The sequence below is a fragment of the Felis catus genome, chromosome B3 (genome assembly GCF_018350175.1).
Source record: "Felis catus isolate Fca126 chromosome B3, F.catus_Fca126_mat1.0, whole genome shotgun sequence".
Taxonomy (NCBI): domain Eukaryota; kingdom Metazoa; phylum Chordata; class Mammalia; order Carnivora; family Felidae; genus Felis; species Felis catus.
Genome location: NC_058373.1, coordinates 4299650 through 4312513, shown reverse-complemented (window position 1 = coordinate 4312513; position 12864 = coordinate 4299650). Strand labels below are relative to the sequence as shown.

The 12864-nt window shown below is 39.3% G+C and overlaps 1 protein-coding gene across 12 annotated transcripts in view; it reads right to left on the bottom strand.

Moving 5' to 3' along the window:
• CPEB1 (cytoplasmic polyadenylation element binding protein 1) overlaps positions 1–12864 on the bottom strand; it is a 92024-nt gene that overhangs the window by 63799 nt on the left and 15361 nt on the right. For all 12 annotated transcript variants that reach the window (XM_019831822.3, XM_023254879.2, XM_023254883.2 and 9 more), the window contains exon 2: positions 11359–11533. Coding sequence is in view for 7 of the 12 variants with exons in the window: in XM_023254879.2 (XP_023110647.1) it covers positions 11359–11533 (175 nt within the window). In the remaining 5 variants the exon portion in view is untranslated. The remainder of the gene's footprint in view (positions 1–11358; positions 11534–12864) is intronic.

Here is a 12864-nt window from a genome sequence, read left to right as displayed (position 1 = left end):
ACATATACAGACATTCTACCCAAGAACAATGAATACACATTCTCCTCAAGTGTACATAGGACATTTTCTTGGATAGACCATATGTTAAACCACAAATTAAGCCTCAACAGATTTCAAAAGATTAAAAACAACACAACAAGATGGTGCTAGGAATCAGCAACAAAGGAAAACTGGAAAATTCACATAACTGGAAATGAAATTTTTTTTTAAAAACCAATGATCGGGGCACCTGGGTGGCTCAGTCGGTTAAGCGTCCGACTTCGGCTCAGGTCGCGATCTTGCAGTCCGTGAGTTCGAGCCCCGCGTCGGGCTCTGGGCTGATGGCTCGGAGCCTGGAGCCTGCTTCAGATTCTGTGTCTCCCTCTCTCTCTGCCCCTTCCTCCCTCCCTCCCTCCCTCTCTCACTCTGTCTCAAAAATGAATAAATGTTAAAAAAAAAAAAAATCAAGATCTCAAATCAACAACCTAACTTTTTTACAAGGTAAGAACCAAAAGAACAAACTAAGCCCAAAGCTAGCAGATGAGGGAAAGAAGGGCAGAGATAACATAAAGAACAAAAGGAAAAAAAGTCAGTAAAACTAAAAGCTGGTTCTTTGAAAAGATCAACAACATTGACAAATCTTTAGTTAAATGAACTAAATTAAAACAGATTCAAATTACTAAAATCAGCAACATGTGGGGACAATACTATGTACTCCACAAAAATAAAAAGGATTATAAGAGTATGAATAACCATACACCAAAAAAATAAATAACCTAGATGAAATGGGCAAACTCCAAGAAACACAAAACCTACTGAGACTATAATCACAAATATACAATCTGAATAGACATAGGACTAGTAAGGAGACTGAATCAAAACTAAAAATCTCCCAACAAAGAAAAACCCTGGATCTGATGGCTTCACTGGTAAACTCTACCAAACATTTGAAGACCTAATACCAGCCCTTCTCAAACTTTCCCAAAAACTGAAGAGAGAATACTTCTCAACTCATTCTATGAAAGCAGCATTATCTTGACACCAAAGGCAGTACAAGCAAACTACAGACCAACATTCTTTATGAACACTGATCAAAAACAAAAGTTGGACAAGAATACTCAACAAAATACTAGCAAACAGAATTCAGGTAGTGCACTGAAATGATTATACATTGTGGCCAAATAGGATCTGTTCATGGAATCCAAGGATGGTTCAACATACAAAAAATTTATATGCCACATCAACAAAATGAAGGGGGAAAAAAACCACATGATGATTTCAATTGATGCAGAGAAAGCATGTGAGAAGATTCAACACCTTTCATGATAAAAATCAGTCACCAAAATAATAAGAGGAAACTAAAACTTTCACATAATAAAAGCATTACATGAAAAACCCACAGCAAACATAATACTCAATGAGGGGACACTAAAAGCTTTTCCCCTAAGATCAGGAAAAACAAACCAACAAAAAAACCAAGGATACCCACCTTTTACCACTTCTATTCAATATAATGGAAGTTCTAGCCAGAGTATTTAATCAAGAAAAATAAAAGGCATCCAAAGTGGAAAGGAACAAGTATAATTATCCCTGTTTGTAGATGAATGTATGCTGAAACCCCTAAAGGAGTCCACGAAAAAATTCCTATTAGAATAAATGAAATTAAACGTGAAGTATCAGGCAACAAAGTCAACACACACACATACACACCAGATGCACTTCTATACACGATGAGCAATCTGAAGAGGAAATTACAAAAACTATTCCATCCACGATAGCATCAAAATGAATAAATTACTTAGGAACTGACTTAAGGAAGTCAATGACTTACACAATGAAAATGAACAAACACTGATGAAATAAATTAAAGAGGACATAAAAAAAATGTTCATGGACTGGAGGACTTAATGTTATTAAAATGTCAATACTACCCAAAGCAATCTATGGATTCCATGCAATGCCTATTAAACATCCCAGTGACATTGTTGCAAAAGTAGAAAACCCTTGACGCTAAAGCTAAGGAACCAAAGCAAAAATAAACATGTGGGATTACATTACTAAAAACCATCTAACCATCAACAAAATGAAAAGGTAACCTACCAAAGGAGAATATTTGTAAATCTTGTCTGATAAAGGGCTATTGTCCAAAATACATATGGAAAAAGGCATCCTAAAATTCATATGGAATCTCAAGTGACCCTGAAAAACAAAAGCAATCTTCAAGAAAAATAACAAAGTTGGAAGATTCACACTTCCCAATTTCAAATCCTACTACAAAGTTATAGTAACCAAAACAGTGTGGTATTGGCATACATACAGACCTATAAACTAACAGACTAGAAAGCCCAGAAATAAATCCTTACATAGATGGTCAAATGATTTTTGAGAAGGGTGCCAAGACTACTCAATGGGGAAAGGATGGTCTGGTGCTGGGAAAACTGGATATACACCCGCAAATAAACAAAGTTGGATGTTTAGCTAAGACCATTTATAAATATTAACTCAAAATAAATCAAGGACCTAAATTTAAGACCTTAGAAGAAAACACAGGACAAAAAGCTTTATGAAACTGCATGTAACAATGATTTCTTGGATATGAAATAAAAGGCACAAGTAATAGGCAAAAAAAAAAAAAAATAGGCAAATTAGGGGCACCTGGGTGGCTCAGTTGGTTGAGCATCTGACTCTTGATTTCTGCTCAGGTCATGATCCCAGGGTCATGGGATCAAGCCCCACATTGGGCTCCACACTAAGCATGCAGGCTGCTTAAAATTCTCCCCTCTCCCTTGCTCACTCTCTCTAAAATGAAAAGACAAATTAGGTTTTATGAAAATTTTTCAATTTTTTTCAAAGTTTATTTATTTTGAGAGAGAGAGAGAGAAAAAGCACGTGCGCATGTGCACAAGGGGGATAAGGGCAGAGAAAGGAGAGACAGAATCCCAAACAGGCCCCGCACGGTCAACGTAGAGCCTGACTCAGGGCTCAATTCCATGAACTGTTAGATCATGACCTGAGCCAAAATCAAGAGTTGGACACTCAAGCTGAGCTACCCCCACACGCCCCAGATTTCATGAAAATTTTAGTTTTGTACATCAAAAGGCACACTCCAGAGTACAAAGACAACCCATAGAATAGGAGAAAATATTCCCAAAAGTCATCTATCTGATAAAGGATTAATATCTACAACATATAGAAAACTCCTAAAATTTAGCAACAAGAACAAAAAACCAACAACTTGATTTAAAAATGTACCAAGAGCACACTATGTACACTGTATGTTAGCTAACTTGACAATAAATTATATTAAAAAAAAAAAACTATTTACCTTCCTAATGAATAAAACCTACAAAGGAGTGGAATAGATGTTTCTCCAAAGATATACAAATAGCAAGTAAACACATGGAAAGATGCTAAATATCACTGATCATTAGGGAAATGCAAATCAAAACTAAATAAGATACCAGACCTAATACTCATGAGGATAGCTACTGTAAAAAACAAAAAAACAGAAAACAAGTGTTTGTGAGGATGTGGAGAAACTGGAGCCCTTGTGCACTCTTGGTGGGAATATAAACAGTACAGTTACTGTGGAAAACAATATGGTGGTTCCTCAAATTAAAAACAGAACCACCATGTGATCCAGCAATTACACCTCTTGGCATATACCTGAAAGAACCGAAAGCACAGTCTTGAAGAGATTTGTACGTTCATGTTTATAACAACAATATTCACAACTGCCAAAATGTGGAAGCAACCAAGTATCCACCAATGTATGAGGCATAAGCAAAATGTAATGTATACAACATAATGGAATATTATTCACTTAGAAATCGTGACAAATGCTACAACGTGGATGAACCTTCATGGCTAAGTGACATAATTAGTCACAAATGACAAATACTGTAGGATTCTATTTACATGTTCTAGTTAGAACAGTCAAAATCTTAAAGACATAAGGTGTAATGGCAAGTGCCAGGGGGTGGCAATGAGGGAAGAATGGGGAGTTACTGTTCAGTGGGTACAGAGTTTCAGCCTTACAGGATGATGAATTATAGGGATAATGGCTGCACAACAACGTGCATGTACATCATGTCACTGAACTGTGCACTAGAAAAATGGTTATGATGGTAAATTTTCTTTTACAATAAAGAAATATCCTAGACATTAATAGGTAGGGGATGTGGGGGAGAGAATGTGGGGGAGAGAACTTATTTAAACTTAAAATTAGGGCCTCTTTCAGTTTCAGTACCCAGTTTGTGAGAATGTATTCATCAAGCAATTGTACAATGACCCCCACCACGTGCCAGACGCAGTACTGACGATTAGGAACCCAAGGATATTTAAGACCCTGTCCTTTGTAGTCTAGACCAGAAACCAGGAATTCAACTTCAAAAATCATGACCCCAGCAATGCTCTCACACAACTGTGTTCTTTATATATCCACACCATCACAATCAGTACCATCACATAACAAGTAAGTGCAGTTTCAGGCACTATTCTACATATTCAAGATACATGTCTTATTCAACCTTCCCCAAATCCTATAGACAGGTACTGTTACTACTCCTGTGTTATAGTTAGGGCAACTTAATCTCAGAGAATTAGCTAAAATTAGGTCAAGGTGCACATCCAGGATCTATTTTCAAGTTCATCTGCATCCAGAGCCTGCATTTTTTGTGTAGGTTTATAATGAAATGGGCAAATTGAATAGGCTTCTTCTTATCTACTCTGTTTTGAGAATACATTTAGACCACCACACAGGTCAATGAACAATCTGAAATAGCCAAGAATGATCTCGCTACCGGTAACAGAGGCAGGAGAATGTGAGAAAAAGTTTTCAGAGGTGATAACCAAGCCATTCTTGAACAAGACAAGGATTTTTCTAGGCAGGGAATATTCAATTTAGTATCCTGCTTAACAGTTCAGCTATGTAGCAGAACAGCATTTCCTGCATGATTTCATCTAAGCCAGTGACTTTAATTATATAATGGAATCTCAAGAAACACACCAGACAGAACAGGATAAAAGAAAAGACCCCTGGGGCCCAGTTCTAGGGATCTTTCCTTGGATGATGCCAGACCATATATGCCTCATGTATTCTTTTAACTGTAGAAAATTTTTCACAGTAGAGACAAAAAATTAAGTAGGCTTTACACCAAGACTGAAAAATTTTTCAAATGCTTAGTTATTTTCAGAGTGTGCGCACGTCAGTGGGGAAGGGGCAGATCTGAGAGAGGGAGAGAGAAAACCCCACGCAGGCTCCATACTGTCAGCACAAAGTCTGACTTGGGGCTCAATCTCACAAACCAGGAGATCATGACCTGAGCTGACATCAAGAGTCAGACACTTAACCAACGGAGCCACCCAGGTGCCCCCAGACTGACTGAACTTTGCAGTATCACAATACCTGGGGTCTACAAAGATGTAGAGGACAACTCTCATGAAAATCTGGCAGGACTGTAAACTGATAAAAATCACTTTGAAGACAGTTATATACTCATTACTCTGCAATTCACTTCTAGGTTCATATGCTAAAGAAATTCTTGTTATATGCACATAAGGAGATACAAACAAGATGTTCACCAAAATACTGTTTTTAACAGCAAAAATCATTTTCCAACAGAGGATCAGATAAATAACATTTATGTAAAATGCTACTACTATACAGTAATTAAAACCCACTGATTTGACTTTAAAATGTCAATATGGACACACTGCAAATGTAATACATGGAAAATGGCAAATACAAGCATACCTTATTTTATTGCATTTGTCAGGTACTCCAAGTATTTTATTGCATTTTCAGAAACTGAAGATTTATGGCCACCCCACATTTAGCAAGTCTATCGCTGCCATTTCTCCACCAGTATTTGCTCACTTTGTGTCTCCCAGTCACATTTTGGTAGTTCTTGCAATATTTCAAACTTTTCATGATTATTGCAATTGTTACAGTGACCTGTGACCTTTGATGTTACTACCGTAATTGCTTTGGGGTGCCAAACTGCGCCCACTTAACCAATGACAAACTTAACCGATAAATGTTATGTGTTCACACAGTTCCACCAATTGGCTGTTCCCCTGCTCTCCCCCTCTTTTTTGGCCTCCCTAGTCCCTGAGGCACAACAGTGTCAAAATAAGGCCAACTGATAACCCTACAGTGGCTTCTAGGGGTCCAAGGGAAAGGAAGAGTCACACGTCTCTCACTTTAAATCAAAAGCTAAAAATGGTTAAGCTCAGTGAGGAAGGTGTGTTGAAAGCAGAGATAAGCCAAAAGCTAGGCTTCTTGTCCCAAACAGGCAAGTTGTAAATGCAAAAGGTAAGTTCTCGGAGGACATTAAAAGTGCTACTTGTCAACAAACACGTAAGACAAACAGCCTAACTGCTGATCGCAGAAAGTCTTAATGGTCTTCAGAGAAGATCAAACCAGCCACAACCTTCCCAGAGGCCAAGCCTAATCCAGAGCAAGGTCCTTACTATCTTCACTTCTGTGAAGACAGAGAGGGGAGGAAGCTGCAGAAGACAAATATGAAGCTAACAGAGATTGGTTCATGAGGTTTAAGGAAAGACACCATTTTTATACCATAAAACCGCAAAATAAAGCAGGAAGTTACCCACAAGGTCTGAGATAATTAATGAAGGTTTTCAGGGCACATGAAACAGCCTAAATCAGAAGAAGATGCCATCTAGGACTTCCACGGCGTGAGAGGAGAAGTCAGTGCTTGGCTTCAAAGGACAGGTTGACTCCATTGGTAGGGGCTAATGCAGCTGCTGGCTTTAAGTCAAAGCCTGTGCTCATGCGCCATTCTGAAAACCCTAGGGCCTTTAAGAATTATGCTCAACCTACTCTGCCTGGACTCTGTCAAGGGAACAACAAAGTCCAGACAGTACTTCTGTTTACAATGTGGTACACTAAATATTGCAAACCCAAATATTGTTGAGACCTACTGCTCAGAAAAAAAGGATTTCTTTCAAACTATTACTGTTCATTGACAATGCACCTAGTCACCCAAGAGCTTTGACAGAGATGTACAATGAGATCGATGTTGTTTACACACCTGCTGACACAACATCCATTCTGCAGCCCATGGATCTAGAAGTAATTTCAACTTTCAAGTCTTACTATTTAAGAAATATTTTGTAAGGCTATAGCTGCCATAGATAGGGATTCCTCTGATGGATCTGGGCAAGTAAACTGAAAACCTTCTGGAAAGGATTCACCATTCTGGATGCCAATAAAAACATTCATGATTCATGGGAAGAGGTCAGAATACCAACATAAATAGGAGTTTGGAAGAAACTGACCCCAACCCTCATGGATGACTTTGAGGGGTTCAAGACTTCAGGAGAGGAAGTCACTGCAGATGTGGTAGAAACAGCAAGAGAAAAAGAATTAGAAATGGAGCCTGAAGATGGGACTCAATTGATGAAATCTCACGATCAAACTGTAACAGACGGGGGGTTGCTTCTTATGGATGAGCATAGAAAGTGGAGATGCTGGGAAGACTGCTGAAATGACAACAAAGGATTTAGAATATTACCTATACTCAGTTGATAAGAAGGCAGAGGCAGGGTTTGAGAGGATGGACTCCAATTTTTTTCCCCCACTGTAAATGTTTTTGAGAATTTTACAGGTCTCAGGAAAAACTAAGAATGCGTATGTATGTATATGCATACATATGTATTAATACTTTATCTTCACATATTACATTACAAAGATTTTTATGTAGCTAAACATGTAAAAAGATTATTCTCGAAAGGTATTATTCTATTAACTACATGACATTCCATTGCTTGAATATACAGTATAAATATTTCCCTCTTGGGAGACACTTAAGCTTTTTCAAATTTTCACCACCGTAACGATGCTCTAAGTATCCGTTTACATAAATCCTTATTTGCACTGATTACTACTCTGTAGGAGAGATTCTCAGATCTCGACATACTGAGTCAAAGAGCGTGATGATTTCTAAAAGCTAAGAAGTTATCTTTGAGGCCGAGTTGTGAAGAAGCTGCAGTGGCAAACAGAGGAGCAATGCCAGGAACCCTTCCTGAGTGCAAAGATGAATGGTGAGTCGATCCTCCCTTTCCTGTCATGGGATGGCAGCCCGCTTAGAGGTCTGACTTCCACTTTGTTCTCCATCTTGTTGGGAGAAACTGGTAATCAGATCTTGGAGGACAAACCAGTTCCTTAATGTCACTGGTCATGGACCTCTGACAACTCTCACAAGAACATCCAGGGACTTTGCACAGCCCACAACATCCACCCCATCTAGCCCAACACCCCTGCAGCCACGGTGTGGGCACTCCCCCTTCCCTACTCCCCCATTCTGTGCCTAAAACATGCCAAGCTCTCTAAGAAGCCTTAGTCCAACCTTTTCTGTCTGAAATGTTTTCCCCACACTCTTTACAAGATCTAGCTTCTTCTCCTCCTTTAGTACTGTTTTAAACATACCTCCCCAGAGAGTTCTTGCCTGACCATGTCACTCAAAACATCATTACTTCATAGTACTAAAACTTGCAATGATTTTACTTATTTCTCTATTGAGTTTCTCCCATTATCCATGATGGGAGAGCAGGTTCTGAGAATACCACATAAAGTCAGGACTCCCTGAAGCCTAACAACAGTGACTGGCATGAAGTACGCATTCCATAACTATTTGTTGAATTTCTGGCGAATTTGGCTAACTGTGGAAGTGGGACCAAGTGTTTAGTAATCTAAGTAGGAGGAATCTAAAGACAGAGTTTGGAGGGAGGGACCTGAGCTACAGATTCAAGGTTGGGTTCATCTGCTTTCCTTGATGTGGTAGCTAAAGGTCTCCCAAAGATGTCCATGTCTTCATCCCTGGAACCTGTGCACATCTCAGAATGAAATACCAGTGTCTGCTTAGCTGCACAGACAACCAATCATCCCAGTGTTAGAGCAGCATGATCTAGGCTCTAAGGCCAGGACTCCATCTATGGCGTGCCTGGCTCAAGAGAAATCTGAGCTGCAGCAGTCACAGCATCCATTGGAGCCCCAATAAAACCAAGACCACACCAGACACAGGAGTCAAAACCTGGGCATAAACCTGCATGCACCTGAAGATGTGCTGTTTGTGGGAGCTGAGTGTTAGAAAGTGACCAAACACCACAGTGACAGCAGACTTTGATTTAAGCCTGAGATTAGCCACTTAGTAGGTAGCCTTGCCCAAGTCCTCTAACCTAGCTGAGACTTCGTTTTCTCATCGTAAAATGGAACCGAATCCTTCCTAAAAGAAGGGTGATATTATTTTCAGAAGCTGCCACAACCACCACTGTGAACAGTCAGCAGCCATAGACCTCAAGGCAAGACCCTCCTCCAGCATAAAGACTATGACTCACTCAAAGTTCAGATGATGGTTAGCCTTTTTTTTTTTTTTTAGCAATTAAGTATTTTTAAAGTATGAACAGTTTTCTTACATATATAATGCTATTGCACACATCACAGACTACAGAATGGCATAAATATCACTTCCATATTCACTAGGAAACCAAAAAATTCCTTTGGCTCACTTCATTGCAGTATCGGCTTTGCTGTGGCAGTCTGGAACCCAACCCACAATTTCTCTGAGGTATGCCTAAGTTCCCAGCATGTCTGAGGCAACCCAGTGAAATTTATGCCATTGTTGAGGGTCATTCATATTGAAATATAATTCATGAAATCTTCTCAAAGAAGAAAAACAACACATACGTTGAATCGAGATTTTCTGAGTTTTTAAATTGACATAAGCTACAGGAGAGTAAGGGTTGTTATTAGCTCATGATGTACACCAATTAATATAAAATACACATGTACTTTATTGGAAGTTTGAAGAGACCAGACCTACCAGCATTCCTAGTTCCTCCTATGTCCTTCTCCCATTTGCCCTCCAGTTAGAACAATGTACTAGAAATAAATTCTATAGTTACCACAGGTCAGACTCCTTTGTGAGGACATCTCTCCTTCAGACATTTAGCTACTTTATGTTCAATATGCCTGCATCTTTATGGGAATGATTTCCAACGTCAACTTAGGAAGTAAATCAAAGAATTTATAATGAAAGAGCAGCAATTGCCAGTTCTTATTCTGCAAATCCCACTATTGCCAAATTTCTTCAAGATCCACTTAAAGAATTAAAAATATGTTCAACTTTCAACTAAAATAACCCCAACAACAAACACTCCATCAACATGTTGCAACTTCTACAAATGATTATGACACAGCACTGTCAGGACATCCGAGTCTCCTTGTGAAATACCACCTTCAGGGGATGCTGCCCTCTCCGTCCACTATCCCATGGAATATCCTAAATATCATGAAAACTCAATGCTTGCTGGGCACTGGGTGGCTCAGTCGATTGAGCATCTGACTTCGGCTCAGATCATGAACTCACGTTTTGTGAGTTCCAGCCCCACTCTGGGCTCTGTGCTGACAGCTCGGAGCCTGGAAGCTGGAGCCTGCTTCAGATTCTGTGTCTCCCTCTCTCTCTGCCCCTCCCCTACCTGCACTCTCTCTCTCAAAAATAAGATTAAAAAAAAAATCTCAATGATTGCTGACCCACATTCATGTGTAAAAGCAATTATTCAAGAGATGCACTGTCCAATACAGCAGCTACTAATCATGTGGCCACAAGCATTTGGAATGCAGCTAGTTCGAACTGAGCAGTGCAGTAAATGTGAAATATATACTGAAGTCTTAGTACTAACAAAATAGGATATCTCATTAACAGTTTTTACACTGATTACATACTCACATATTTTGTTAGGTTAGGTAAATATTAATGTCACTTCAAAAAAAAAAAAAAAACCTTTTAAATGTGGCTACCAGAGGGGCGTCTGGGTGGCGCAGTCGGTTAAGCGTCCGACTTCAGCCAGGTCACGATCTCGCGGTCCGTGAGTTCGAGCCCCGCGTCAGGCTCTGGGCTGATGGCTCAGAGTCTGGAGCCTGTTTCCGATTCTGTGTCTCCCTCTCTCTCTGCCCCTCCCCCGTTCATGCTCTGTCCCTCTCTGTCCCAAAAATAAATAAATGTTGGAAAAAAAAATTAAAAAAAAATAAATAAATGTGGCTACCAGAAAATTTAATTACATATATGACTCCTATTATAATTCTATATACAAATAGTCCTGATATCTTTGACCTATCCTTTTTTATCTTTTTATGTGTCATAAAATAGACTTGTACATTATAAATCAAAGCCAGTCTTCACTCAGAAGTGAACCCAATCCACAAAGTAAGCTATGAAAAGGGGCAAGTATCACCAGAGATTCAAGGTCATTCTTTACAAGCTTCACAAGAAAGCTTCCTAGAAACAGCTCTACATACATGCCTAGTGTAGGTTTTCATACATACATACACACACTAAATTTTCAAATCTAAGTCACCTGGCAAATGATCATGAATTCCTCGGTTTATGGGTGTAGTGCAGACTCTACTGAAATCCAGAGAATTATCCAATATGGCATTTATCCTTCGAAAGATATTGGCATTGCTACACGTGGAGAGTGCGGGTGCTTCCTGGTTGTCCCAACAATCTTTTATCCTTCCAGCTTCTTCTTCCTACACACAGAAAAAAGGTATTTAGGTTTTCCTCCTAGACACCAGAAAAGATACTTAGGTTTTTCTACACTCCCTTACTCCTAAATCCAACACTGTGAGTTAGATAAAGTAACAAGGACTTGAATTTCTTACCTATATACTAAAATACCTGAGGAGTCCTATTATGAGTGAGGTATCTTGAGAGAACTAAAAGAGGGGTAAAACAACAACAAAACACCTAAATACAAGATATTGCCCCAGAACTTTCTAATCTAATAGGACATGTATAGGAATTAGCATGGTGTGGCAGCAGCAGGAGTTTTAGAACCAGAAATATGAGATTCACATCTTGGAGGCTGATCTATATACTATTTGGCAATTTAAAAAAATGAAGGACTGGGGCGCCTGGATGGCTCAATCGGTTAAGCGTCTGACTTCAGCTCAGGTCATGATCTCACTATTAGTGAGTTCAAGCCCCTCACAGAGCTCTACCCTGTCAGTTCAGAGGCACTTCGGATCCTCTGTCTCCCCCCTCTGCCTCTTTTGCACTCATTCTCGCTGTCAAAAATAAACATTAAAAAAAGGAAATATTGATACATGCTACAACATGGATAAACCTCAAGTACACTATGCTAAGTGAAAGAAGTCAGTCACAGAAGACCACCTATTATTAGCCCATTAATATGAAATGTTCCAAACAGACAAATCTATAGGAGATGAGTTGTCTTCATCTCAGGGTGGACAGGGAAGAAGGTTTGGGGATGGTGGCTAATGGGTACAAGGTTTGTGATAATGAGATAATGAAGATACTCTAAAATTAGATTAGGGTGATAAATCACAAAACTGTACACTAAAAATTCCTGAATTTTATGCTTATGTGAATTGTATCTCAATAGAGTTAAAGAGTTTGGTTCTGCCATTTATTGTCAGTTGCTTAACCTCTGTGCCTCAGTTGCCCTATTTCTGAAATGGGAAGAGTACCTACCAACCTTTTGATGAGATATCTAAAGCACTTAGCATGGAGCCTGGTATATGGTAGCTGCTATTTTTACACCTGAAGATACAACTACAGAAGACACAATAAGCACCAAACACCATCCAAAGGGAATGGTTTATGTGGTATCTCAGTAGATAACACCACCATCTGCTAGGTGTCCCAGACAGAAATCTCTTCACTCTTCAGTCTCCCTCACCACATGTGATGCCTGACATAGTAAGCAATGAGATAATGGCTGACAGAGTCACCAGCTCTAGGATTCCCAATGATCTTGGGGAAAATCAGCAAAAAGCAGACCAAGTAAGGAAACTAGCACCTAGGATCTCACAGCTGGTCACTTCAAAACAAAATTCTA